This window comes from Onychomys torridus, chromosome 9, assembly GCF_903995425.1.
Source record: "Onychomys torridus chromosome 9, mOncTor1.1, whole genome shotgun sequence".
Lineage (NCBI taxonomy): Eukaryota > Metazoa > Chordata > Mammalia > Rodentia > Cricetidae > Onychomys > Onychomys torridus.
In genome coordinates, this window is record NC_050451.1 from 34090554 (window position 1) to 34117853 (window position 27300).

Sequence of the window (27300 nt, forward strand, 5' to 3'; positions counted from 1 at the left end):
AAACTGCTGTTTCTTTTTAATACTGAAAGATATGACGCTTAAACAATCTTTTTTCAAGTGTGCATGTATGTGAGCTGGTACACATGTTTGCATATATGTGGAGGCCAGAAGACAATCTCAGGTGTCATCCTTGGGAATTCAGTCCACCTCCTTGGACAGAATGTCTCTCATTAGCCTAGAGCTTGCCAATTGGCCTAAGGATACTGTGTCTCTGCCCTCCCAGCGCTGGGTAGAAGTACACTACCACACTTGGCATTTTCACATGTGTTCTGGGGATCAAACTCAGACCCTCCTGCTTGCAAGGTAAGTGCCTTCCCCACTGACCCATCCTTCCCCAGTCCTCTGAACACTCTTCAATCATTAATGTCAGAAGGAGTCATGATAACTGGCTCTTAGGATTCAATCTTTCCTAATACCAAGTCCACAGTAACAAATATTTGCTTTGATGATTAAGTGGAGTTGTATCTAAAATTGATATGTCAGAGCTTGAAACTGGAGGCACAGGAACTAGCTAAAAAGCTAAGGAAAAAACTAAGCCAAGATGAAGTCTACACTTAGAGAAAGGGAGGTTTGCACTGCTCCTAAATGATGCAGGAGCCATGGGAGAAAGTCCAGATCTAGGACAAGAGATGGATTTGCTTGCATGTATGTGACTTCAGAGATCAGCAAAGCACTTGGGGATATTCAACAGTTAAAACTAGCTTCTGAAAACTGGGTATCCCAGCACTGGTAAGATGGAGCCAGGAAGACACAAGTTCAAGGTCATCCTTGGTTCCAAATCATGTTCAAGGCCAGCCTGGGCTACATGAGAACACACAGACAGAAATATCACATAGGAAGATGCCCAACACGAAGCCTAGACGCTTATTACCGTCTATTCCAGTCAAGTCACATCATCTCATTTTCAATCCCAACAGCAGACCTGCCTCCAGAATAATTTTCCTATAAAGGCAGATACCTTATTTCATACCTAGTTAATTTCTCATTGTCTTACTAATGCTCAGGTTTTACTTTCCCAAATTCTACTTAGTTTCCAGGAGGAGAGTGGCATCTGGATCTTACCTCCTTCTTTCTCTCAATACCCAGTTTTTAGCACCATGCCTAAAATAGCACATACTTGAAAGACAGCCGGAAAGAACAGACTTGGCATGTGTTCAACACTACTTGGAAGGTGTTGTGTCTTCTTAGAGGTGACCGCTGAGGCAATGAACTTGAGTAATGTTTCCAAAGGAGAGAAAAGGAAATTAAGTAGTCCTTGTATAAATGTCTGCTACTCAATTACTGTTTCTACCTGGAAACGTGTTACAGTCTGTTCTTTCTTTCAAACCTTATTAACTGCTATGCCCTAAAAAGCAATCGGTCCAAGAAACAATAAAGACTAAGACAGGAAGATACTCTTGTCAGATGGTCTCCCTAATGCAATCCTCACTCTCAACAATACCGATAGTTTTGGCCTGACCATCTCTATCATAGGGAGGCATCTTCTGTACTGTTAAGATGCCTAGAATATCATTTAATACATGGGGGATCATCATGAGGGGACAAAACAAGGAAATCTCTGCTATAAGATTCAGATGTTGCTGTTTACAAAGGGTCTCACTATATAGCCCTGGTTGATTCTGCTTCCAGACTGTTGGGATTAACGTCATGGGACACCATGCTAGCTCTTTGCTTGTTGAAAATGACATTTATTGTTTGTTTATTGTGTTTGCATATGCATGAGTGCACACCACACGGGTCCTGGATCTGGAGTCTCAGGGTTATCAGGCTTGGCAGTAAGCACTTTTACCCTAGAAGGCATCTCACCAGCCGCCAGGCATCTCAGCAACCGTCAGGCATCTCACCAACCGTCGGGCAGCATCTTTAAACTTTACTATCCTCCCCACACCACCAAAATTATCACCAAGTTTTGCCAAATGTTTTTTCTAAGATAAAATTCCCCCTAGTTAAAAACCACTTCCTAGGCTGGAAGGGTGGCTTGATGGTTAACAGCATATGCTCAGGGCTGGAGAGATGGCTCAGCGGCTAAGATCACTGACTGCCCTTCCAGAGGACCCAGGTTCAATTCCCAGCACCCACATGGCAGCTCACAACTGTCTGTAACTCCAGTTCCAGAGGATCTGACACCCTCACACAGACATGCAGGCAAAAACACCAATGCACATAAAATAAAAATAAATAAATTTAAAAAAAAAAGAGCAAGAGCATATGCTCTTCCAGAGGAGCCAAGCTTGGTTCCCAGCACTCACATCAGGTGGCTCACAATTATCTTTATCTTCAGCTCCAGGGCATCCAAAGCCCTCTTCTGGCATACAAATGACACACATTCAAACAAACATACACACATAAGAATTATTTCTCTAAAGCTAACAACTTCTCAGATTCCCAAATTCCCTGACATCTATAAATAATTTACTTGTTCCCCACTGACTGATTCTATACATTAAATTGTGCTAATAATTTATAAGTCATTTTCCTTAACAGTTAAACAAAATTGGTAGAAATCTCTTAACTGCCAAGCAAATCATACAGTAATTCACTCCAAATGCATTACCATACAGCAATCCTGAAAGGTAAACTAATACAGTATAATAAAAGTAGGAAGTCAATAGCAAAGATCCCTGCATAAAATTACAGAGATTTATCCTCATAGTCAAAATATCCAATCTTTTAACTTCATCTCTGCACATGGCACTGAGTTAGCATTAAGTAAGGTGAATTTTATTCATCTAAATTATTTACAAGTTTTAAATAGACACAAACAATAGGTATGTGCCTGTTTCCTTTTTGATTAAATTGAGATAGTAACAGAAATTATCTTATCGGGTTGTTATGGTATTGAGTTAAAACAGTAGAATGCAGAAACAGTGCCTGGCATATATAGATTTAAGTACCAAACATTACCATGGATCATTTTTAAAGATACATAAGCAAACAGAGGCATGCCTTGGATGTTGTATAAACACAATAGAATCAAATAACAAACTTGTATCCTGATACCCTGGGTTCGTATTTCCCTTTCTTAAATGTTATTTGAACTTCAATATCCTCACCTGTAAAATATGAATAATCTCTGCCTTTCTTTCATAGAGCCTTCTTTATATTACTACAGATTGTAAATATTGTTAAAATGGATCATCATTAAATATAAAGTACTACTTTTACTAAAACAAAATCTAAGGAGACAGCTACTATTTACTTGGGGGGGTGGGGGGGACACGTGTGACGGTCAGAGGACAACAGAAGAAAAGGTTCACTCAGTCCACCACGTGGGTCCTGGAGTCTGAGCTCAGGTCATCGGACTTGGCAGCCAATGCCTCTATCTGCTGAGCCATCCCACTGGCACAGATAATCTAAAATTTAAAATAAAACATCCTCAAGGTTTGGTTTGTTTGTTTGTTTGTTTGTTTTTTATACATTCGTGGTATTAGACGTGCACAATAACCCTCTAAGAAGAGTAGCCATAGCCACTGGAAAGGATTTGGTCATCACCCATTTCACCAGGAACATGATACGGAGCTCCTATCCAACCTTTTCTATTCAGTTGTGAACAAATTACTCTTTTGAACATGGAGAAGATATGCTGAAATACATGGGATTTGTCTTGTACAATCGGTGATAGCCCCAGTTTTAAATCAGTTTGATGCGTCTATTTTTAGATAGAAAAATCGCTGCCTTCCGATGAGCACTTCAAAGGCATCAAAGATCGCACTCTAGACTTATTAGGAAGAAATGCTTTTTAACAAACGGCTTTTTATAAGTGAAAGCTGCAACATCAATTACTTGTGTCAGGTGTTGGGAGAGCGCTCTCTCCGCGGTTGCTAAATATGCAAAGAAAAAAAGAAAAAACAAACAAAAACTTTCCTAACCATTTAGCCAAAAGCTACCCCAGCCAAAGCCTCTGAGGTAGATTCCGCTCCCGGGTAGGGGGCGGTCTCCAAAGATGATTTCAGAGAGGTGACCAAAAAAAGGTCAAAACGCTCGACCGCAACACCTTCCGAAAAATCCCCAAGAATGTTATCTTTCACCGGGGTCCAGGAAGCTCTGGGCTCGTCACCGCTACACCCCGGGAAGGATGCGGCTCCGGGAGGGTCCTTTGGGGTCGCGCCAGCGCAGCCCGCGAGGACTCGCACGTGGCGCCAGCGGAAGGCTCGGCCCCCGGGCCAGCTGCTCTCATTGGCCAATGGCTGCCAGGGCCGGGAATGCACCTGAGCACGGTCCAAACCAAGAGGGCAATGAGCCGCCAGCCACGCGGGCACCTCCCCGGGCGGCAGGTCCTGCTTGTTGGCCCCACGAACGCAAACACCAACCAGGTGCGCCAGCCCACGTGGGCCTTGGCTCGCCACAAGTGCCGTCTCCCTCCTCCCCACGTCGGGCAGCTCTCACCTCAGCGCTTGTGGCGCTTCCACCTTCTGCTTTTTGGGCTTCGGCTCCTCGGCAGCTGCCATCTTCACACTCTCACCCTAGTTTGGCTCTGCCGCGCGTCCCGCCCCTCAGCCCGATGGCTCCGCCCCCTCGGCTCGTCGCCGCCCCCTTTCCCCTAAGCCCCACCCCCTCTTAGCTCCGCCCCATCCGTGACTCTAGTCCGGAACCATTGGCTCCACGCGCATCTGATGTCCCGTCCCTCCAGGACCTCGATTACTACGGTAAGGGACCCCACTCGGAGTTAGGCTGCGGGTGAGCGCCTGCGCTCAGGGAGTGCCAACCTCCCTGTTCTTCCAGAGCCTGAGTAATGTAGACGATTCAGATCGTCGACCTCTGGAGACACGGGTCCTCTCACTGAACGCCTTTCCGCCCATTTCATCTTTCTAGTCCTGCGGACCTCCTGGGCGTCTCGGACGCTGCTAGTCAGGCAATCTGTTGGGCACTCCAAGCGCGGGGTCCTCGCGGCTTTCTCTGCTGCTTCAGCTTCGGTCCAGAGAGGACCCGGCACCGAATCACTGACTCGCCCAGGTGTCGGGGTGAGTGTGAGGGCGGGGAACCCGCGGGCTGGAGACCGCTCAAGAGCCGGGGAGTAGACCGCCTCGCTCGGGCTCGGAACACTAGCCTGGCCTCCAGGAACGTCCCTGCTGCTGTGGGCCAGGGCCCGGCCTCCCTCCACGCCCGGCCTTCCGGGCTGCCTAGCCGGCTGGGCCGGAAGGGAGCGGTGCACCTGCCACGGGGTTCTCGAACCCTGGACCCCAGGCGCGGGAACCAGGTCTTGTCATCTACCGTGAGGTGGAGTACCGACGACTTGAATTCACCAGCCCCCAGGTTTGGCCTTGGAGGGCAAAGCCCCTGATGAACCTGTGAGGACGTCCTGATGTGAGGGTGGCGTCTGGGTGAGCGAGCCGGGCATGGGGAAACGGTGGGAAGTGTTGCAGCTTCTCCAGAGATAGGTGACGGCTGTCAACTGAGAAGGTGGCCTGGGGGACGGGAACGTGAGGAGTTCTGGGCAGGTTGGCTGTCACGGATTTGTTTGATCCTGCAGCTTTCGCTGCACGGTTGAGAAGTTGGGTCACTGTAAAATCCGGCCTTCTCACAGGAAGAGAAGGGTTTTTCATTTTTGTTTTTTCTTTTGTTCGTTTGTTTGTTTTGCGGCATTTGGGGTTTTTAACTTGGAAACACATTACACAGAAAAAAGGAATTCATTGCAGCCAAATATACAAGTCCCTTTTCTATTGAAAGAAGAAAATGTCCCTTTTCCTCAGAGAGGACAAGTTCTTTCAACTACCTTCCCAGTGCTATTATCTTCTGCTTCTCAGTTTCCTACTTAAAAAAAAAAAAAAATTATCATTTACCTGTTTGTTGTATGTGTGTTTCATGCCGCAATACACATGTAGACGTCAGAAGACAGCTCATGGGACTCACTTCTCTCCTTCATGAGGTTCTTGGGAATCAAACTTGAGTCGTTGGGCTTGGCAGCAGACACTCTTTCATGATGAGCTATCTCAATCTCCTTTTTTTTAAACCTACCTGCCATTTCTATCTAAGCACCACATTGCAATGTCTCCTTTCCAACATCCTACAGAGCTACCACTAAAATTATCTTAACCAAGATTGCCGAAGTCCACTTGACCTTAAATCATATAGTCTTGGTGTGGATAAAAGTACTACTTCTTGTAGCAAGAGAGTTGGCTCACTGGTTAAGAACATTAGCTGTACTTTCTGAGGACCTAAGTTCAATTTCCAGCCATCACATAGTGGCTAACAGTTGTCTGTAACTCCAGTCCCAGGAGATCCGATCCTCTGGCCTTCTTGGGTGCTGCACACATACAATGCACAGATATACGTGCAGACAAAACACCCATACATATAAAATAAGAATTTAAAGGAAAAAACAAACAAACTACTTGGTGTGAAGCACCAAAACTTGTACCCTTTTTCATGCATGGGACTACAATATTCTTTTTTTCTAAATATGTGTGGCAGGGGCTGGGGGGATGATGCTAAGGATGCTCAGTAAAGAGCACTTGCTGCTCTTGCAGAAAATCCAAGTTCAGTTCACATCACCCACACTGGATGTTATGAACAACCTATAATTCCAGAGGATCTGGCCTCTCCAGACACCTGCACTCATGTGGCATGTACTCACAGAAATGCATACACACACACACACACACACAAAAAAAAAAAAAAAAAAAAAAGAAATGCATACACACAAAAACAAAAAAAAACTAAATTTTTAAAAGATTGGGTTGTGAGCTGCCTGGAAAGGGTGCTGGGAACCAAACTCCGGTCCTCTGCAAAAGCAGTGAATGCCTTTAATCCCACACCCCCATATCTGCAATTTAAGGTCTGCTGCCCTCTCCTGGTCTTCTAGGGTACTGCATTTACATGCACAAACACACAATTATACATAATAACACATACTTAAATTAATGAAAAAGATCTTCTAAAAATGATTTGTAGGGAGTAGTATGACTGAACATGGAGTAAGGGATTAGAGTTTTAAAAGATCCTAGGTGAGGAAAGGAAAATTGTAAAACAGTTTTTGAGATTTATTTTTATTACTTTTAATCGTGTGTGTATTTGCATATGGGTATGTGCACATGAGTGCATTGTCCATGGAGATCCAAGCAGTTAGGATCTGCCTGACATTGGTGGTGCTAGGGATTGAATCTGGGTCTTTTTTTTTTTTCCAGGACAGGGTTTCTCTGTGTAACCCTGAAACTCTTTGTAGGCCAGGCTGGCCCTGCCTCCCAAGTGCTGGGATTAAAGGTGTGCACCACCACAGCCAGCCAGAATCTGAGTGTTCTGTACTCTCTTAACCAACTGAGCCATCTCTCCAACCCAAAGAAAACACAGCTTGACCTCTTTGTACCATTCTTCTAGAAATACATTACCATACTTTAATTACTAAAAATCTCCCACCACCCTTGCCCCTTCAACTGCATCTTAGTCTCTTTTTAGTTCCACCTCCTTGGCTCATGTGCCACTCAAATACTGTTTCCTATTTCATGTATGTTTCTTACTATGCACATAATTTCTTTGGATATAATTGTTTTATATTTGTAATTCCCATTAACAACCTACCAGTCTCTTTGAAGCACCATCCCTATATACAGTGATTGAATAATAGACTTATTTGAATCAAATATGTTATGAATTGGGTTAAATCATGTATGGCTAGATCTTAGTACATCAGCTTTCATCTTATTTCTACACAGCATACCCAAACTTAAATACAGTTTTGCTCAAAGCCTGTTCATTTTACTCCATCTTGTTAACCTTCTAGTCCTGGGGACTAGAGTTACAGACAGCTGTACACAGTGGTTCTCAACCTGTGAGCTGCGACCCCTTTGGAATCTAAGACCATTGGAAAACACGGATGTTTACATTATGATTCAGTAACAAAACTACAGTTATGAAGTAGCAATGAAAATGATTTCATGGTTGGGGGTCAGCACAACATGAGGAACTCTATTACAGGACGGCAGCATTAGGAGAGTTGAGAACCACTGGTTGTAAGGGTGCTGGGAGTCAAACCTTGATCCTCTGAAGGGCAGCCAGTTCTCTGAACTTCCAGCCATCCAGCCCCGCCATCGCTCATCTTAACTGATGTCCCATAATTCAGTGCCTTGTCATTCAATTTCTATAGTATAATTAGTGTAATCTTTCTAGAAATGTAATCAGACTTTCATGTTCCCTCAAAATAAAAAAATAAAATTGGCAGATGACTTTACACTAAGAACAACAAACAAGGTTAGCCTTGCCCATGACCAGTGGCTGTTTACATGTCCTTACCTTTTATCCCAGGACTTCTTCCACCTTAAGAGTTGCAAAATTTGGTTTGGAATTCTGTCATGTGTTCTATTTGTACCTCTAAACCGTGAAGATTCCTGCAGCTCGCTATATTGCCCTATATAGGTTTTCTTTTGTTTTTGGGGTTTTTTTTTTTTTTTGTTCTTTTACTGTATTTGCAGCTGAATAATGTAAGTTTAGAGATTTTTTTGTTCATCCTCATATTCCCCAGATGCCTAGTATATAAAATATAGAACAGTTTGTTGAATGAGAGGAAATGGTCAAGATTCTGGTTAAGAATCAGAGGAGCTCAATTCTTTTGGGGTATTATTACTTCATTTTTGTGAGAGAGAGAGAGCGTGTATGTGTGTGTGTGTGTTTGAGTGCTTGTGCAGGTGCAGCTGCAGAGGTCCCCATTTGTGTGGGACCAGAGATTTAAGTTGAGTGTTTTTCTCTGTGTTTCTCCACCTTGTTTTCTGAGACAGGGTCTCACTGAACCTGAAGATCACTGACTCACTAATGGCTAGCCAGAAAGCTCTGAGGATCTGCCTGTCTCCAACACTCCAACCCGACCCTTACTCCACTATTAGGGTTACAGAAAGGAACCACCACTTCCTGTTTTTCTATGGGTGCTGGGGATGCAAAGGTTCTCTCACTTAACATGGCAGGCACTTTACTGACCTGGTCATCTTCCCATCCCCTGTTCTCTCTGTTTAGATGTAGGCCATTCTAGGCCATTAAGCTTTGTGCAGAAGGAACATCAAGTACGGTGAACGACTTTTGTTACTATGGCTTAAGAGGCTGAGGCAAGGGATTACTTGAGCCAAGTTCAGCAACATAAGCCCATATCTAAAAAGAAAAACAGAACACACTTTGTGTTTTAGACACTTGACTTCCAAGGATATCTTAACTATTATAATTGTATTGCTTGTAAGACCTCAGGATGAATGCACATTTAATAAAGAGGACTCATGAAGCAGTTAAGCTACAATCAGAACTCTGGTGGGAGTGTTTTGTGATTCAAAAGTCACCCCCACACACACACACACACAATGGTTATGGTAATCCCTGTGCAGTTTTCTAAGAAAATTCAATAAAATAAGTAACAAAATAACTACTAAAAGCATAAGTGATAAAGAAATGAGCTAATTTTTGCTGCCCCATGCGGTGTTGCTTCATGGTTGTATGCATTAGGCAATCGGTCATAATACGGATAGAAAGACTAAGATCTCTTTTCCTATTAGAGAAGGCTAAGATGGTTTGAAAGCCGAGCGCTGTTGAGTTCTGGAATGTTATGCTTTCTTCTCAGAACAGAGGATAACCACAGGAAATCCAGTGGTTGGTTTGACAGCACTGTATTCTGAAACCTGAACTGCTGCCAATAAAAACAACTTTGGTGGAAACTTTCCTGGAAAGAATGTTTCACCAGCTTAAGAAAATGGGTGGAAATACAGCTCTAAAATAAAGAAAGTAGTCAAGAAGAGGCAAGTCTCTCAGAGGGTGTTGTGATAATGCCCCTGTGTTCATAGGGCTCCGGGCGAAATGACCTGTGTCACTCTTCTATTTCTACTCTAATCCGTTAAACTCTGTCAGCATAAAAACTAGACCATGTTTTGCTCTATATATTGAAGCTTCAACTCTTCCTCTTAAATCAAGCCAGGACAGCACATTGTAGTAGTATCACAACCAGATGTGAGTCTTTAAATTACTTCAAATTAGCTGTAAAAGGTAGCACTTTTTGCAATTTACAAATTCCAAGTTTGCAATTTCCAACCGTTTCAAAAAATAGTTAACATTTCAGTGCCTTAGTTGTCTTTGGTACATTTTGTTGTGTTTCTTTTTTGAGACAGGGTCTCAGATATCCTGAAGTGACTTGAATCTACTTTGTTCATGGTCAAGGCTGGCCTTGAACCCTTGATCTCCCTGCCTTCACTTCTCAAGTGCTGGGATTTACAGGTGTGTGCCACTACCCCCAACTTCACGTTAGCTACATATCTGGTACTCAATAGGTACACGTATTCAATGATTACCCTACTGGACAGCACAAATAAAGGACATTTCCTTAGCTGCTGAAAACCTGATTAGCACTGTGTTCAAATATGTGCCTGGTAATTAGCATATAAGAGGCAAGTTAAGAGCAGGAGCTCAGGATTCAACTGTTCAGATCTTATATCTAACACTGTGGTCTTAGACACTTGACTTCATTTTTCTGCAACACTTGTCATAAAATGAAGATAAAGCGGTTAGACAGTTTTTGGTTGTCCCCCTATTGTATAGTTGACAAATATTTTTCTGTTGTTTTGTTTCTTTATGTTTTGAAGACATGGTGTCATGTTTCCCTTACAAACCTCAAACTTGCTAGTTAACACACATGATAAATACCATGGTCATTTATTTGGCTTTCACATCCTGATCACAGTTGTTAGTGGAGGGAAGTCGGGGCAGAGCTGTGGAGGAAAGCTGCTTAATGGCTCACTCAGCTTATCTTCCCCAGAACCCTCTGCTTAGGGGTAGCACCACCCATGGCGGGCTGGGTCCTCTTTCATCAGTTGTTTGTGGAAAAAATGGCCAACAGATATGTCCTCAGAACAATCTGCTGGAGCAGTTTCTCAGTTGAGATTTCCCCTTCCAGATTTGCCTCAGCAGTGTCAAGCTGGCCGCGCTACCTGGCACTTACTGTGAGTTACATTGATAACTGTCCTGTAGGCCACCAAACTTGCATTTGTGGAATAAATTATACTTTTTAAAATTTGCTGCTGAATTTAGTTTTCTAGAATTGAAAACTTTTCCATTTGTGTTCTTGAGTGATACAGATCTCCAGCTACTAACATTGCCTTGGTCTAGTTTTTCTGTCAGGACAATATGACAAGAATTTTTTTTTCATATCATATATTTTGATCATATTCTTTGTCCTCTCCCTACTTGGATCCTCCCTATATCCTACCCACCCAACTTCATGTTCTCTCCCTCAAAAAAAAAAAAAAAAAAAAAAAACGAAAGAAAGAAAACAAATAAAAATACAATAAGACAAAAAATAACAAAACAAAAAGTACACACACACACACAATGGAATCCTTCTTGTGTTGGCCAGCTATGCCTATGTATGGGGTCTGCCCTAGATTGTGCTTGATAAACCCAGCGATGCTCTATTGAGGAAGAATGATTTTCTGTTTCCTAGCAGGTGTCGGTTCCAAATAGCTCCTTGCTTAGGGATGGGACTTGGTGTCTACTTCCCTTTCTGTGCTGTGACTTTTGTCTGGTTGAATTTGTGGGGGTCTTTATGCAGTGTCAACGGTGTCTGTGAGTTCATATGTGCATCAGCTCTGTTGTGTCTGGAAGATGCTATTTCCTTGGAGTTGTCCACCCCTTCTGGTTCTTAGAAATTTTCTGCCTTCTCTTCTCCATAGTCCCCTGAGTCTTGAGAGAGGGGTGTGATAAAGACATCCTATTTAGGCCTGAGTACTCCAAAGTCTCTCACTTGCTTGACATTGTCCACTTGTGAGCCTGTGTTTATTACCATCTGCTGTGGATAATGCTCTCCAACTACAACCATTTACTGCAACCGTGCATTTTCAATGTACAATAAATATAAGCCCCTTTTTCCCTTCACAGAAAATGATCCACAGTCTATTTCTCATCAACTGCTCTGGCGACATATTTCTAGAAAAACACTGGAAGAGCGTGGTAAGCCAGTCTGTATGTGACTATTTCTTTGAAGCTCAGGAGAAAGCTGCTGATGTTGAAAATGTCCCACCTGTCATTCCAACACCTCACCACTACCTCATTAGTATCTACCGGGATAAGCTCTTCTTTGTGTCTGTCATACAGACAGAAGTGCCACCTCTCTTTGTAATTGAGTTTCTGCATCGAGTTGCTGACACTTTTCAGGTTTGTATCCATTGAACTGTTGCAACTAAATCACCCAAGCTAGTTGAAGGAGAGACATGTGCTCACATTTGTTACTTAGATTTTTGATGTGTTCAGTGTGACTTTTCTTTCTAAACAAACATAATCTCATAAACACTTCGAGTGTGCAGTCACACACATTGCTGCTCTGTTTGTGTTTATGTGTGGCAAACTGCACCAGGAGACAAGAGTGCCTCCGTGTAGAGTCCTCTGGGTCATAACAAAGATGTGTTGATCATGAGCTCTTTATGTTTATATTTTCTATTTTCCCTTATCTTAGTAAATAAACCAAATAGCTTAAAGCTTTATATGTGTTTGGAGGTGGGTTTATCAGGGCTAGTGAAGTTTATAGCTCATATTTCAGTACTTTCTAGCATGCTATATAATAGGAATCAATTCAATATAAATACAGTTAGAAAATATTGAAGAGAAATGTTAGGCCTTCCTTAGAGAATTTTTCATGTCTATGTATTTCTAAAGTCTTAAACCATGGGTTAAGCTACGTTAGTTTATTCTTCAGAACAAAGGGTATTATAAAGAAAAGCAAGCCTGCCTTCATGCTTTCTGTTGTTCAATATTATGAATATTTTGTTAGGACTACTTTGGTGAGTGTTCAGAGGCTGCAATTAAGGATAATGTGGTCATAGTGTATGAGCTCTTGGAAGAAATGCTAGACAACGGATTCCCACTGGCTACTGAATCTAACATTTTGAAAGAACTGATTAAACCACCAACAATTCTACGTTCTGTCGTCAATTCTATTACAGGTATGAAAGATGAAAACATGTCTAGGAACTGATCCATTGAAACTTTATGAGTAGCTCAATTGGTTCATATGACAGACTATTAGGGTAGTCTAATTTGGCCAAAATTAGAGTTACCAATACTGTTAAAATGAATGCATTTTTCTTTTTTATTCTCTCTCTCTCTCTCTCTCTCTCTCTCTCTTTCTCTCTCTCTCTCTCTTTCTCTCTCTCTCTCTCTCTCTCTCTCTCTCTGTCTGTGTGTGTGTGTGTGTGTGTATGTATGTGTGTGTGTACATGCTTATGCACAAATGCATACCTGCATACATGCCATAGCATAGGTATGGAGATCAGAGGACAGTTTATGGAAGTTGGTTCTTCCCTTCTACCATGTGATTCTAGGCATTCAGTCAGGTCTTGAGGCATGGCAGCAAATGCCTTTACTCACTGATCCATATGGCCGGCCCCCCTTTTCTTTTGAGAGATCAAGCAAAAACATTAACAAAAACAGATATATGAGGTCAGGTGTAGCAGGACACTTAGGAGGCTCACCAGGTAATTGCTAAGTTCAAAGCTAATCTATATTACAGAGTGAGAAATATGTTTCTTTTATTAAAAGAGGCTCAGTCTTGGAGTGACAAAGGACATTTAGGGTTAGGGTATAGCTCAATAGTAGAGCATTTGGCTATTACTGGGTTCAATATTTCAAAAAAAGAAAAACTAGTAAAATAAGTAGGAAATTAGTTTGTTTGTAGAACTCATGCATAGTAGGCTTTCTGCTTTTGTTACAAGCTTCCAATTGGGTTTTATTCTGGACCATTCCTAGAAAGTAAGTGTACTCAGATAATCTTTTGAGGTTTGAAGTCTTCAAGAAAGAGTGGCTTGGGAGCAAAAGCCTTTAACCTCAGCAGTCAGGAGATAAAGTTGAGTGATCGTTGTGTATTCGAGGCCAGCCTGGTCTATACAGTGAGTCCCGGGTCAGCCAGAGCTACATAATGGGACTGTGTCCAAAAAAAAAAAGAAGTCTTCTGGAGGAAGATTATTATGGAATATTACATGCCACTCCAACTACACTGTCCATATTCAGCATCTCTAGTCATCCGTTACCATCAGGGGAAATTACACCTAGTTTAAATATCTAAACATTTTAAAGAGCAATTTCGTACTTCAAGGGCATTGTAGTGAAGCACCAGAAAACTCTCATTATCTCAAAGTGGAAAAAATAAAATAAAAACAGCACAAAGTCACAAACTTTTATGAGTTTATATGTATATTATATGTATGTATGTATATATATATATGTGTATATTGTATATATATTTACAAAGATAAAAATGGCCAGGCGGTGGTGATGCTGCCTTTAATCCAGCACTCAGGAGGCAGAAGCAGACAGATCTCTGAGTTCGAGGCCAGTCTGGTCTACAGAGTGAGTTCCAAGACAGCCAGAGTTGTTACACAGAAAAACCCTGTCTCAAAAGACAAAACAGCAACAAAAAAATTTCTAAAATGTTTACAATGGTTATCTCTAGCTAAGAAAACGTCTTGATTTTTGACTTATACATTTTTAGATAAACTTGTGTGTGAATGTCCACAGGTACATTAGGTGTCCTGCTCTATATACATTTTTAGGTGTGTGTGTGTGTAAGAGTGTAAGAGAGAGAGAGAGAAAGAGAAACGAGAACACAGGGACATTAGGTGTCCTATATACATTTTTAGATGTGTGTGCGCGCTTGTGTGCACACACATGCGTATGAGAGAGAGCGCGCACGCACAGGGACGTAGGTGTCCTGCTCTATCACTCACCTGATTCCTTCCTTTGAGACAGGGTTTCTCACTGAACCTGAAGCTAGGCTGGTGGCCAACAAGCCCCAGCCATCCTGTCTTGATCCCCACAGTGCTGGGGCCTGCAGGGGTGTGCACAGCCACACCCCTCTTTTCATGCGGGGCTGCGATCTGGACTCAGGCCTCATTTTTGCATAGCAAGCACTTTTATCCATTGAGCCATCTCTTCAACCTACTTCATAGTTTTTAACTTTCACAAAATGTATTTAGTAGGAAAAAATACTAATGTATAATGTAAAACTATATCATGGGTTGTTAAAGTGTAAGAGAATGGTTCAGGCTGGATATGGTAGTGCATACCTGTAATCCCAGCTACTAGGGCAGCTAAAGGAGAACAGTTGTGAGTTCATGGCTAGTCTAGAGTACAGAGTGAGAAAATACAATACGTCTGGGCTATAGTTCATTAGTAGAGGCTTGCTTATTGTATACTAAGGCCCTGACTCTGTTCCTGGTACAACACATATATACACATACCAAAGACTGGTTCAGTGGATGAAGTCATCTTTCTTTAACTACCAGGTGGTCCTAACACAGGGCTCTGCAGAATCAGCAGATTGTAGACTAAGACAGAAATGAGAGCATTTAAAATGGGAGATGGGGTTGTATTTGCCCCTCTTGCAGAAGAAGAGCTTTATGTAATTGAACACTGAAGGGACACACTTAGAAGGTGAGCCTAGGCTCAGTGTGATGTGGGAAGCTGAAATGGGAGAATACTTGTTCCCAGGACTAAGCAGAACATTTAGCTTTTATCAGAATCAAGTAGGAAGCATAAAGGTTTCTGAACAGGAAAATGGTATGATTAAAGCAGTGTTTTTCTAATCTCTTAGAAAGTAACAGGCTAGAGACAGGAACACCAGCAATATATAGACTATACAATGAGTGTCAGCCTTGTTAGCCAAGCTTAGTGACACATGCCTGTAATGCCAGCACCCAGGAGGCTGATGTGGGAGGATCCCTAGTTCTAAGCCATCCTGGGCTACATACATTCCTTGTCTTTAAAAACTAATCTAGATTTAACATGCTGTGTTGCTATGTAGCCAAAGATGACCTTGAACTTCTAATCCTACTGCTTCCACCATCTCACAAGTGCTGAAGTCAAAGTGTGTGCTCTACCATTCAGTGCTGGAGATTGAACACAGGGCTTTATGCATACTGGGCAAACACTCTGCCTGTTATGTCCCCAACCTTGAAACCATATTTTATGTTTGCTTAAGTTTGGGGTTGTTTTGTGTATATTTTGTTTTGTTTTTGGCGACAGGGTCCTGCTATGCAGCTCAGACTGGCTTTAAACTAGCAGTCTTCCTGCCATAGCCTCCTGAGTGCTAGGATTATAGGAATGTGGTGCCTGTCTTGCAACCTGTTTTAATTTTTTATTTGTTTTATCAATCAAGTCTTGCTGTGTAGCCGACTGGTCCAGAACTCACTGTGTAGACCAGGCTGGCCCCAGACTTGCTGCCACCTCCTCCCTCTACCTCTCAAGTGCTGGGGGGGGGGGGGGGAGAGGGAGGGAGGGAGGGAGGGAGGGAGGGAGGGAAGCAGAATTAACAAAATAGAAAAAAGTGGTAATGTGACTTATGGGGGAAATATTTAAAGAAAAATTGCCTAAATGTTAATGGTAGCTGACATTAGCAGAAAACAGATCTTTTTTTTATGTTTTATAAACTTACTACCTTTTACTGCTGTTCACCATGGGTTACTTTTGAATTAGAAATGTAAACTAACCGAAATGTTGAGTAAGTCACAATAGAAGGGTTTCTGTTTTGATAACCATACATATGCAGTTTACCTGGAAGCTAGCCAGATATAAATATTAGTCATAATTCAGCCAAAATGGTATTCTGACCTTAAGAAAGGTGTTAGTTTTGTTTTGTTTTTGCTATACTGGATAGAGCATAGAGCCATGTGCATGCTAGGCAAATGCTGTACTATAGAGCTATTCCAATGGTGTGCTGATGTTCAAGTGGGAATAAGCAATGGTCTTCACCTCATTACTCCACAGAGGCCAACTTGGCGGTGTCTCGTGTAGAATTCCCCTGAATACCAAAGACACAGGTCCGGACTGTGTATGCTCAGTGGAGACTTCTCCCCACTGGGTTTTTCAGCAGCCACGCCTCTTTTTCATTGCTGGCGGCAGAACAGGATTCCGTGGTTGAGCCATTGGAATTAGCTTGGGGAACTGCTGACACAGGAGGCAAAGGAGAAGGGACTGCACTGACCTTGGTCTAACAGGTAGACGAGAGCACGTGGCCTGCTCTGTCCTCGTGCATGGACTGTGTCTCCAGCAGTTCTAGAGCCTGTCCTCAGCTGCAGTGAAGGGAGATCCAAGTGGAAGGCAGCTTTTCTAATAGCTTTTCTGATAACATTACACACATCCACTTTGCTTTCTTTTCGCATTTCTAGGTAGTAGTAATGTTGGGGACACACTCCCCACTGGGCAGCTATCCAATATCCCATGGCGTCGAGCAGGAGTGAAGTACACAAACAATGAGGCCTATTTTGATGTAGTTGAAGAAATAGATGCAATTATAGATAAATCAGGTAATTGTGTGCATGTGGTCCTCTGGAGAAAAAACAATTCAGTTGACACTGGTATTTGAATTGAAAACTGAAATCCCCGGCAGGGTGGTTTTCAGCAGAAAATCATTCATTTTTCTAATGATTTATAAATCCTTTTATTCTGTCCAAAGGTTACATATAATTATTGTAACCACTGATTGAGATAGTGCCAGGTGTTGTAAGTCCCCTTGCAGCTTGCTCATCTGACAGGTAGTATGTAACTGTGGTACTCATGCTCTTCCTTGTTTTGTGTACAGTGCTCCAGCTAAAGGCTTCTTCTGGTTGCTTTTAACAGGAAAGACAGTGGTGGTAAATACTAGAATCATAAAGCTTCTCATCCCGTCCTCACACCTGTACATAAAGCAACTGAGACTTGGAGAACAACGTAACTTGTTTAGCATGATACTAGTTGATATTTGGGGGTGACTGACTGTGAATAACAGTTATTACCTTGTCTTCTTTCCATTGTAACCTTCAGGCATACAGAACAATAAATCATCAGTCCTATTCCTCAAAGGGTAGCCTATAGCTTAGTCCATTTTATGAGAAACCTTCATTTTTAATTTCTGTTAAAATAATCGTACAAGATTGACTGTAAAGATTTAATCTTCCTTAGAATTACATTCTAGCCAGTTAGATGTACCCAGTGAGAAATGCTGTAAGAACTAGTGTATTAGATCCTCTGTCCATTAACCTGTTAGAGGTGCAAAGCTTTGTAAATTCTGACACCCAAAGTGTGTTTCCATTACTCCAGATCCAGTGAGAGCTCTAGAGAAGACCGATTCCATTAAAGTTATCGTCTTTTTCTTTCTTTCTCTAGGATCTACAGTCTTTGCGGAAATTCAAGGAGTCATTGATGCTTGCATTAAGCTCTCTGGAATGCCTGATCTCTCTCTCTCTTTCATGGTAAGTTTTGGTCTGCTCTATAGTCTCTTACATGCCTAATACATTTGAAGTGCTAATAGGTTACAAAGGCTGTTTCAGAAATATTCCTAGCACAGCTTTCCAGACAGGAGCTGACACATTGAATATGGCCTTTATAGAAAGATGGAAGGGAGCTTTTTACCTAGAGTATGTTACAAGGGCTCAGAATTTGCTGTCTAGCTTTTGTGTCTCCACTGTGATTTTTACAGATATCTGCTCTCTTGTGTAAGGGGCATTACTATTTTGCATCATTTAGATTCAGCATGACACTGCTAAAACAGCTAGGAGAAATGTGTTCTTGTTCCCTCTCTGTTACCAGTTTCTCTTGACTTTCTTCAGCCTCAGTTTCCATCTGGAATGTAGATAATGCTACTTGCTTTTTCTCCCCATAGTTTGTAAACTTCAAATAGTGTATATAAAATATTTGCAAACTTTAGAAGTTTATGAAACTATAAGGTTATTTTTATGTGCTCATAATAAATTTTTACACTGCTTTTATGATTTAGGGAGCATATTAATTTATTATAATATATAAATATTGTCATACTCCTTATCCTCTGTGCATATGGCTTTTTCTTTTCCTGACAGAACCCAAGGCTTCTAGATGATGTCAGCTTCCACCCGTGCATCCGGTTCAAACGTTGGGAATCTGAAAGAGTTTTGTCATTTATTCCTCCAGATGGGAATTTCCGACTCATATCATACCGTGTCAGCTCACAGAAGTAAATGGATGCATCAGCAAGAATTTGCTGTTACAGACAGATGTTTGAATAGAACTCCCTGCTCTTGTTTCCTTTTTACAGTTTAGTTCTTGAGTTTACCATGGCTTACTTAGCCATGGCTCACCTGGAAACCTAGTGAGAACTGGTGATAATGTATACCTGAGACAGACAGTGTTTCTGAACCTGAAAGTGTAGAGTAGTGCAGGAGAGTAGGTTAAAATCTATAACTAAAAGCAAGCCTTTGGATTATGCATGACCTGGGCAAGCCATGAACTTGGTACCTTAATCCTACTATGATCTATAAACTAACAAGATAGCCACAGCCTAAGATATTCCCTCAGCTACCTACTTCAAGTCTCTGTTCTCCATATTGAGTTTGGGAGAGTATGGGGTGGTTATTCTTAAGACGGGGCCTTATTTATAACCCAGGCTGGCCTCAAACTCTGGGTCCTCCTGCCTCAGCCTCCTGAGTGCTGGGATTATGCGTGACCACACTCAACTTGCATTGAGTTTTAAACGGTTTAACATTGTCAGCTATAGCTAACTTGTCCCTTTAAAATACCAGAAAGCATTTGGGTAACAAAACTAAAACTTTTATCCTCCTCTCCCTCCCTCCTTCCCCTCCGCCCCTCCCTCTCTCTCCCTACTTCCCTATCTACCTCTACCCCAATTGTGTACACTGTATTTAAACCAGATTTCTGTTTGGGCTTATGTGTTTGTTATCAGCCCATACAGAACACTGCTGCCCTCAACAACCCCAGTGCAGAGGCTGCATCTACCAGGGCATATGACCCTGTGACAGTTATAAACAGCATGGAAGTCCCGTACCTTTCATTGTGTACATTTGTACTTTTATATCTTTTTCTCTGTCTTTTTTTAGTCTAGTGGCAATACCAGTGTATGTGAAACACAGTATCAGCTTTAAGGAAAACAGTTCGTGTGGCAGATTTGATATAACAATTGGACCGAAACAGAATATGGGAAAACCCATTGAAGGGATCACAGTGACTGTGCACATGCCAAAAGTTGTGCTGAATATGAACCTGACACCAACACAAGGCAGCTATACGTTTGATCCAGTAACCAAGGTACAGCCGCTTCCGATCAAGAGTGAGAAAGGGTTCTGCAGTCTGCTCTGGCTGCGGGTGGAGGACACAGTTAGGAAAGCAGTGGCCTGGCCTTGCTTACACAGGCTTCGAGCTAAGGATTTTCAGAGGGACTATGGAAGATGATTTTCTTTTAGCTACTGAGCTTCCTTAGGTAGGAAAATAATTCAACAAAATTATTGAGTGCTTCATAAGTGAGGTGTGTTTTGTTTGTTTTGTTTGAGATGGGAGTCTTACTATGTAGCACAGGCTGTAACTCAGAGCCACCTGCCTCTGGGTTCTAAATTAAAAGCATGTGCCACCGCATCTACATGAAAAGGTATAATTTTGAATAACTTCAAAGAACATTTTTTGGGTAGTTGTTTTTGGGGTTTTGTTTTGTTTTGTCTTGTTTTTTTGAGACAGGGTCTATCATTGTAGTCCTAGCTGACCTGGAATTCACTATATAAACCCAGGCTGGCCTGGAACTCAGAAAGATCTGCCTGCCTCTGTCTCCTGAGTGCTGGGATTAAAGGTGTGCACCACCACACATACAGCATTAAAAGATCTAACTTTGGGGCTGGGAAGATGGCTCAGTGGCTAAGAACATACATTACTGTTGTAGAACACTCAAATATAGTTCCAAGAAACCACATTGAAGGCACACAACTGCCTTTTAATCTCAGCTTCAAGGGATCCCATACCCTCTTCTGGCCTCCGTGGACTTTCACATACACAACCCCACATAGACACACATGTTCATATAAATGAAATTTAAAAAGAACAGCTAACATCTTAAGAATTCCAGAACCTTCCCAGGGACTGTGGAAGTCTAAGCAGGGGAGTTCCTCACCTTGCTTCTCCAGCTGCAGCCGAACTTTCATCTGCCACTCAATTTCCACACAGGTGATTTATGGTACTAACGTAAGTCAGATGTCTATTCCAGGCTTCTCCTGTTTCCCAAGACACTGCTTCATTTTGTGTAGAAGTGTAGTGTCTTAACCTTTGAGCGTGTCTTCAACACATGGTTCAGTTTTTTTCTCTTGTCTTTTTAAGGTACTAGCATGGGATGTGGGGAAAATTACTCCACAGAAGCTCCCAAGTCTTAAAGGGCTAGTAAATTTACAGTCAGGAGCACCCAAGCCAGAGGAGAATCCAAGCCTCAACATACAGTTCAAGATTCAGCAGCTTGCTATTTCAGGTAAAGTTTGCTGTGTCTAGGGGACTCGGAATTAGGAGTTGGGAAGAGTTCTGACAGTTCCACCCTAGAAAGAGTAGCAGCTCCAAATTGCCTACCGTGGTGCTGGCCTTCAGGCACCAAGAATTTGGGAGAACAGCATATTTCAGTCTTCCATCACACGTGCCCCATTCCACCTTCATTGAAGCAACAGAGAAGCAGTCTTTTGTGTTCACAGGAAGTAGAATTCGCTAGCTTCACAAGCATTTTTTTTTCTGGCCACAGAGACATCAGCTATACTCTCCAGAGTATGGTGATAGAAAAAGGACATTGTTTCCAAAATGAAGAATGGAGCACTGTGCAGTGTCACATCTAGAGTGCAGTGTTCATTGCTAAAGAAATCTTGCATTATTACTGGGATAGTAATGATTTGTTTCATTTTTTTGACACAGGTTTAAAGGTGAACCGCTTGGACATGTATGGGGAGAAATACAAGCCATTTAAAGGAGTCAAATATGTCACAAAAGCTGGGAAGTTTCAAGTGAGGACATGAGAAGAGGCCAGAATTCTTCAACATGTTTGTTTTTCAAGTGTCATTACAGTTTATTACTATTAGGTACCAAGTGGGTGGGAATACACATAAAGCATTTGTGTCAGGCTACACTGCTAACAAAGTTGCTTAGTATCAATGTAGGGTTCTTAAGGAGCTTTAAGCTAAGGAAAGTTTTCAAAAGACTTAGCTTATTTTCTATCTTTTCACTTGGGAAAAGATTTAGATGATTTCTTCCAAGGGGGCTACCAGCTGAATGCTGCACATTGTAACAGTAAAGGCAGAAGGCTACAGCCAGCGATAGCCTCTCTCCAAAAGCCAGTGACCTGGTCTCATCCACCAGCAGGAACCGTCTCAGCAGCCATCTCAATCAGTGTCTGTCCCACGAGAGGAGACCCACCCAGGAAGTTTACAGAGAACTGCCTCTTCAAGTGTCTGCCTTACTCAGCTTTCACCCGTGCCATTAAGCAAGCGCTGTAGCAAAGCCGCTTCCACACGGCCCGGCAGGGAGCGCCACTGCTCCCCGCTCCATTCTCACTGACTTGGTATTCTATTTTTTATAAATAAGATTTTTATGTAAAGCTCAGATTTTGATTTACAAAGACCTTGCTGCAGTAGATATACCATCAGCCATCAGTTCAGCTGCTAGATAGCACAGTCAAAATCATTTGCATCAAAGGGGCACATACTTTATTAAGATAATAAAAGGGAACACTACTTCTGCTTTTAGGAAGTTAATGCAGGCACAAGTGTTTGTGCTTTTCAAGTAAAGCAGTAAAAGAAAATTAAGCAAAATCTTTGTCGTTCCATGTTTTATTAAAGCTTCATGTAATGTCACTCTAACCTAGTTAGCCTGAAAGCCTCATGCGCTAGTTGAGCAAAAGGAGGAAAATACATCTGCTTCACTGCCGTTGTTCTTTTCTCCTTTCGCTGTGTGGTCTTTCTGGGCTTGTGTGGTTGGAGTTCCCTGTATTTGGAAGCACTCCTCTTCACAGTATGTGCCCAAGACCATTCATTGTGATAGGCACCTCCCCACACTTCCCACCCTGTCAGAACGTGACTGAAGAAGCACTTCAGTGTTATCTTTGCTGTACTATATGTATGCAGAAGGACATCATACTGAAGGACAGTGTCCTCAGTGATGATCTATACCAGTCCATCGTTAGCTTGTTAAGTCGGCCTATGACTCATTCCATTCTGCATCATTCGCTTGGAAATCCTTCCACAGTGATTTTGCCTCGTTAGATATAAAGAAAACGGAGGAAAGCTGAAGGTTAAGATATAAGTGCTTGCTCTCCCTATTTCATATTCTCGTGGCCTGTGACATTTCTCCTTGCTTTTCTTTAGACTGTTAGTCTTCTTGTTCTATGGTCCATTCGCTGTTTTCATTCATCTGTCCCTCACCATGCTGTCTCTGACTTATGCTCACTCCTTGTCAGAGTGCTCACCATGCAGGAGCACTGTTACTGTTGCCCTCATCTAAGAAGACAGGCCAGCTTTGCAATTTCAAATAGAAGTTTCTTGAGTAACCAGTCTTAGATTGGCAGCTTGAAGCCAAAATGCAAAGTATTTACTCCCTTTGACTAAGATTGGTTATCTAGCTCTAGTTTTAATATCTTGTCTTTTACCTCAAAAACAATCATAACAGTTGAATTTCTTCACAATCCTGTCTCACCATCCCATACCTAGACTGTCCAACATTCCTCCTGTGCAGCTTTGTCTATCAAAGTGGAACATACACCAAGAGTCATTCATCTCTAAATTTCTGCTAAAACAGCCAAACAGACTGTGTTCCTTATAGTTACTGTATTTATTAACTTGATAGAGCCCAGTAAGTCCTGTCCCTAGCTCTGGCTATCATGTCAATAAAAATATGAAAGCAACAAACTGATTTTTTTTTAAGTTTGATTGTTGATGGAACATTCTCATATCCAGACTGTTTTAGAGCTGGCTGCACCAGATCAGTACTTGTGTATAACAAGTGTTGTAGTTGCTTGAAGAACATTCAGGAGGTCCTTTCCTAAGCCACTCATAGCCATTCATCTTTTTTTTTTTTTTTTAATTTATTATGTACACAGAAGAAGGTGCCAGATCCCATTACAGATGGTTGTGAGCCACCATGTGGGTGCTGGGAATTGAACTCAGGACCTCTGGAAGAGCAGTCAGAGCTCTTAACCTCTGAGCCATCTCTCCAGCCTGCCATTCATCTTTTTAATGTGTCCCCTTTCTGGTCCCCTAATGGTAAAAGTGATCAAAACTATCTTCATCACCACTTCCCATAGAGATCCAAGGTTTTAAAACATGTAGTTCTGGTTAATCCAGCACATTCCCCTTTTCTTTGTTCTTAAGGAACCATAATCTAACAGCAAATAAAATAGATACTTATTTTCTGCAAAAGGTAGCGCCATCCCCACCCTGTTCCCCCACCCACCCAACCCCAACACACACGCGCACACGCACACACGCACGGAATTCAGCTGGTAGGTTCATTCCTTAAATGGTGATACAGAGGAAACCTGGGAATATGCTGGTTTTGTTGTCCTTAGAAGCAACTGTTTAGAAAAAACAACTACAGTGTTGGCTACGCTACTTCCACAGCCTTGGACACAGGATGCAATCCACTTCTACAGTTGGGAACTTCTCAGCCAACACAATGTAAATTTTATCCTGCAGTATTACTTAACCTCCCCCATTCCTAGTTCTAGAAAATTAGGCAAAAACATGTTTTGTTTCCTCAAGCAAAGATAGTTTTGCTTCACAGCCCTAGTGGATTCTGACAAAACTGTTCTACACTGGGGTTTGGAACATACAAAAGTACCCCTCACATTTCATAACTTCAGCTTTTTTAAGGGACAGTTATGGTCTCCAGTAATAGCTAAAAAATCTAAAATCAGAATTACATCAATCAGGGGTAAACCCACATCTGGCTGCTTTGCCCACTAGAAACTTGTGATTTCTGCTCCTTCTAATTTATAGTTGCCAAGATTGCTTTATCACAGTCCCTCTTACGTAAATACACTATTAATTTCCATTCCTTTATGGATTGAATAAAAGTTTTAGTTTTTATTAATAAAATCCAGATCCAGAATCTTAGTTTGATTGGCTATTCTTAAAAATAAAGAGTCTGACCTAAAGTTGTTAGTAAAATAGCATGTCCATCATTCAGAACGTTATTCATATAAATGTATTTTATTGTTTTAAACAGAACAAAAGAAGAGGCAGAAAATATTTGTATATAATAAATCCTAGCTTATAAATGCAGTTTTTTAGTGGTGGCATCTCTAACTCATTCGGGGACTTTTCCTCTCGTCTCCAATGTGAGCACCGACACTGGAGAGGAGCACACATGGTGGGTGTGTGAACTCCCCAGCACGGGAGGAACCTGGAGAGCAGACATGACTCTTCATCGTTCCTATGGGGATCTTTAAAACAAAAGGTGATCTTTGGCGTAGAGTCATACTTTAAAGGCATTGATACGCATTTATATCAGGTAAGCAACTATAAAGATATGCTGAGAACTTTGAAAATGATCAGCTGAAAGGAAATAGAGGAAGCCTGAGTATACAGGATCAACTGAAGGGTTACACATTCAGTGTTGGGACTGAACACATAGGTGTGGGAAGAACATCCAGGAAAGGGTCTTACTCCTGTATTCTTCTGGGTCTTGACTTCTGAAATAAGTATTCATGTCCTGAGAAATGCTTGTGGGATAAATACAGAAGAGGGGAAGTCGCTTTCTCTCTGACTTTGTCAGATAAGAAACATCCCTTTCGGATAATTAGATCATACTCATTACTCTTGAATATTTGGGAGAGGATGAAAAAGACTTGGTTGTAGTTGGTTAAAAGCAACTAGGAATTATAATAATAATTTCTATTGTTTTATCCCTGGCAGCACCAGCATCGTAATCTGCAAATGCTAGTCTCCCTGACACAAGAACTATCTTTCAGACAGGACTGCCTTTCCTTCAAATCTCTTAAGGAGCAAGCCCTAATTTTTAGGACTTAATTTTGAATGGACCTTCCAAAGTTAAGAGGAAACCAAGTGTGGTTGGTAGGTACTAATAGTCTGATGCAGGCAGATTGCTTGAACCCAGAAGTTCAAGACTAGCCTGACAGTATAAAGAGACCCAGTCTCAAAAATTTAAAAAAAAAAAAAAAAAAAAAAAAAAAAAAACATACCTATGTATCTTTAAAGTCTTGTTTAAGAAGCATATAGAAGACTGCCAAAGCCTGGATGATTTGGTTAAAAATAAATGCAGCATTTCAGCTCAGAAATTTTTAAAAAAGAAAGAAAGAAAGAAAGAAAGAAAAAAAAGGAGCTATGAATGGCCGCTAAGGCCTTAGCAGGGACCTCTACTGGCAGTGACAAAGCATAGAAGACCTGGGAGTGGCCCCACCAAGAGGACGGGCAGGATCACACCCAGCTACTCCGACCCTCTAGCGGCAGAGAGCACCAGTGTGTTTGCTGGATGGTTACCTTGGCAACCAAGCAAGGCAGGATGTGAGGCAGGAAGTTTCCCTAGCACAGATATTACTCAGGGGCATGGTAAAGGCAGAAAGTGATTTCCTCCCGACAATGAAAGTTGGTTTTACATTGTGAGGAACTAGGATTACATGAGGGGAAAGCAGGAAATGAATCCAGGCCACATGAGCTGGCCCTCCCAGAAACCACCTTATCCTGCAGCAATGATACACAGCCCAGGGAAGGGAGGCAGGGTCAGCAACATGGAGAACCCAAAATAAATTTTGGAAGCACAGTTATTAGCTGACTTGCCTCAGCTCTAGGTCTTGGGGGCCCGAAGGGGAAAGGGAGAGTCAGTGAACCGTAAACAGAGAGGGAAATGCTCCCTGGAGCAGAGCAGGGCTTCCAGCTAGTGTTCACTCTTATTCTGAGCTTATGTAAAATCCATGGGCTAGAGACCCAGTCCACTTACTGGGTGACTGTGCACAGGAGTAGCTGTGAGAGTACAGGGTTCATAAAGAGACACAGTTCAAAGTGTCCATGACAAGAGTGTAAATGTTTTCTATGTGAAGAAGCCCCCATTCCTTTCTGGTGTGTGAGCCCAGGAATTGATTTCTACTCCCGGCAACACTGAATGGCTTCTGGAACTCATTCTCTTCTCTCTAGCAGAGGCTTATGTACCAGCCAGGTTCGGCAAGGCACCTACTGGTACCAGGGAGTCTTTCTGACCCAGCGCAGAGTAAATCCAGCATCTGTTCGAATTTTGATTGAAGCTGCTTCTGCTTCTCGTACAGTCTCCTTCACAGACTGCATTAGGTTCTGAGCATTATGAACCAGCATCTCTGTGGCCTGCAATAAAAAGCACCGTTACTGTAGTCCCTAATGCAATGCTGTCTTCAAGAAACCATGAAGCCAGGCGTTGACTGCACTTAACCCCACCTGCACTGGCGTCCAACATTTGTGGCATCACCAGTGATTTAACTGTATAAACAAAACAGAAGACACCTCCTACTGTGTGTTGTGTTCTTGTATGGATGACATCATGTACTTGATCTGGGTTTTCTTTTCTTTTTTCTTTTTTCTTTTCTTTTTTTTTTTTTTTTGTTGT

General features: G+C 42.0%; 3 protein-coding genes across 7 annotated transcripts in view; 1 reads left to right on the forward strand and 2 right to left on the reverse strand.

Annotated features, from left to right (window-relative positions):
• Positions 1-4504, reverse strand: part of Adk (adenosine kinase) — a 418246-nt gene extending 413742 nt beyond the window's left edge. The window contains exon 1 of the mRNA XM_036199883.1: positions 4387-4504. Within this exon, the coding sequence (XP_036055776.1) occupies positions 4387-4448 (62 nt within the window). The 5' untranslated portion in view covers positions 4449-4504. The remainder of the gene's footprint in view (positions 1-4386) is intronic.
• Positions 4505-4589: 85 nt separating this feature from the next.
• On the forward strand, positions 4590-22523 carry Ap3m1 (adaptor related protein complex 3 subunit mu 1). 4 transcript variants are annotated; one of them, XM_036199136.1, is made up of 10 exons: positions 4590-4646; positions 4813-4961; positions 11836-12111; positions 12725-12896; positions 17115-17252; positions 18091-18176; positions 18783-18916; positions 19797-20004; positions 21058-21202; positions 21631-22523. In XM_036199136.1, the coding sequence occupies exons 3-10, from the start codon at positions 11839-11841 to the stop codon at positions 21729-21731; spliced, it is 1257 nt and encodes a 418-aa protein (XP_036055029.1). In that variant the 5' UTR covers positions 4590-4646; positions 4813-4961; positions 11836-11838; the 3' UTR covers positions 21732-22523. The 4 variants fall into 4 exon arrangements, with proteins under 4 accessions (XP_036055029.1, XP_036055031.1, XP_036055028.1 ...); XM_036199135.1 differs by lacking the exon at positions 4813-4961 and having other exon boundaries at positions 4593-4646; XM_036199137.1 differs by lacking the exons at positions 4590-4646; positions 4813-4961 and adding an exon at positions 4968-5321.
• Positions 22524-25902: 3379 nt separating this feature from the next.
• Positions 25903-27300, reverse strand: part of Vcl (vinculin) — a 98646-nt gene continuing 97248 nt past the window's right edge. For both annotated transcript variants that reach the window (XM_036199385.1, XM_036199386.1), the window contains one exon: positions 25903-27041. In XM_036199385.1, the coding sequence (XP_036055278.1) occupies positions 26895-27041 (147 nt within the window). In that variant the 3' untranslated portion in view covers positions 25903-26894. The remainder of the gene's footprint in view (positions 27042-27300) is intronic.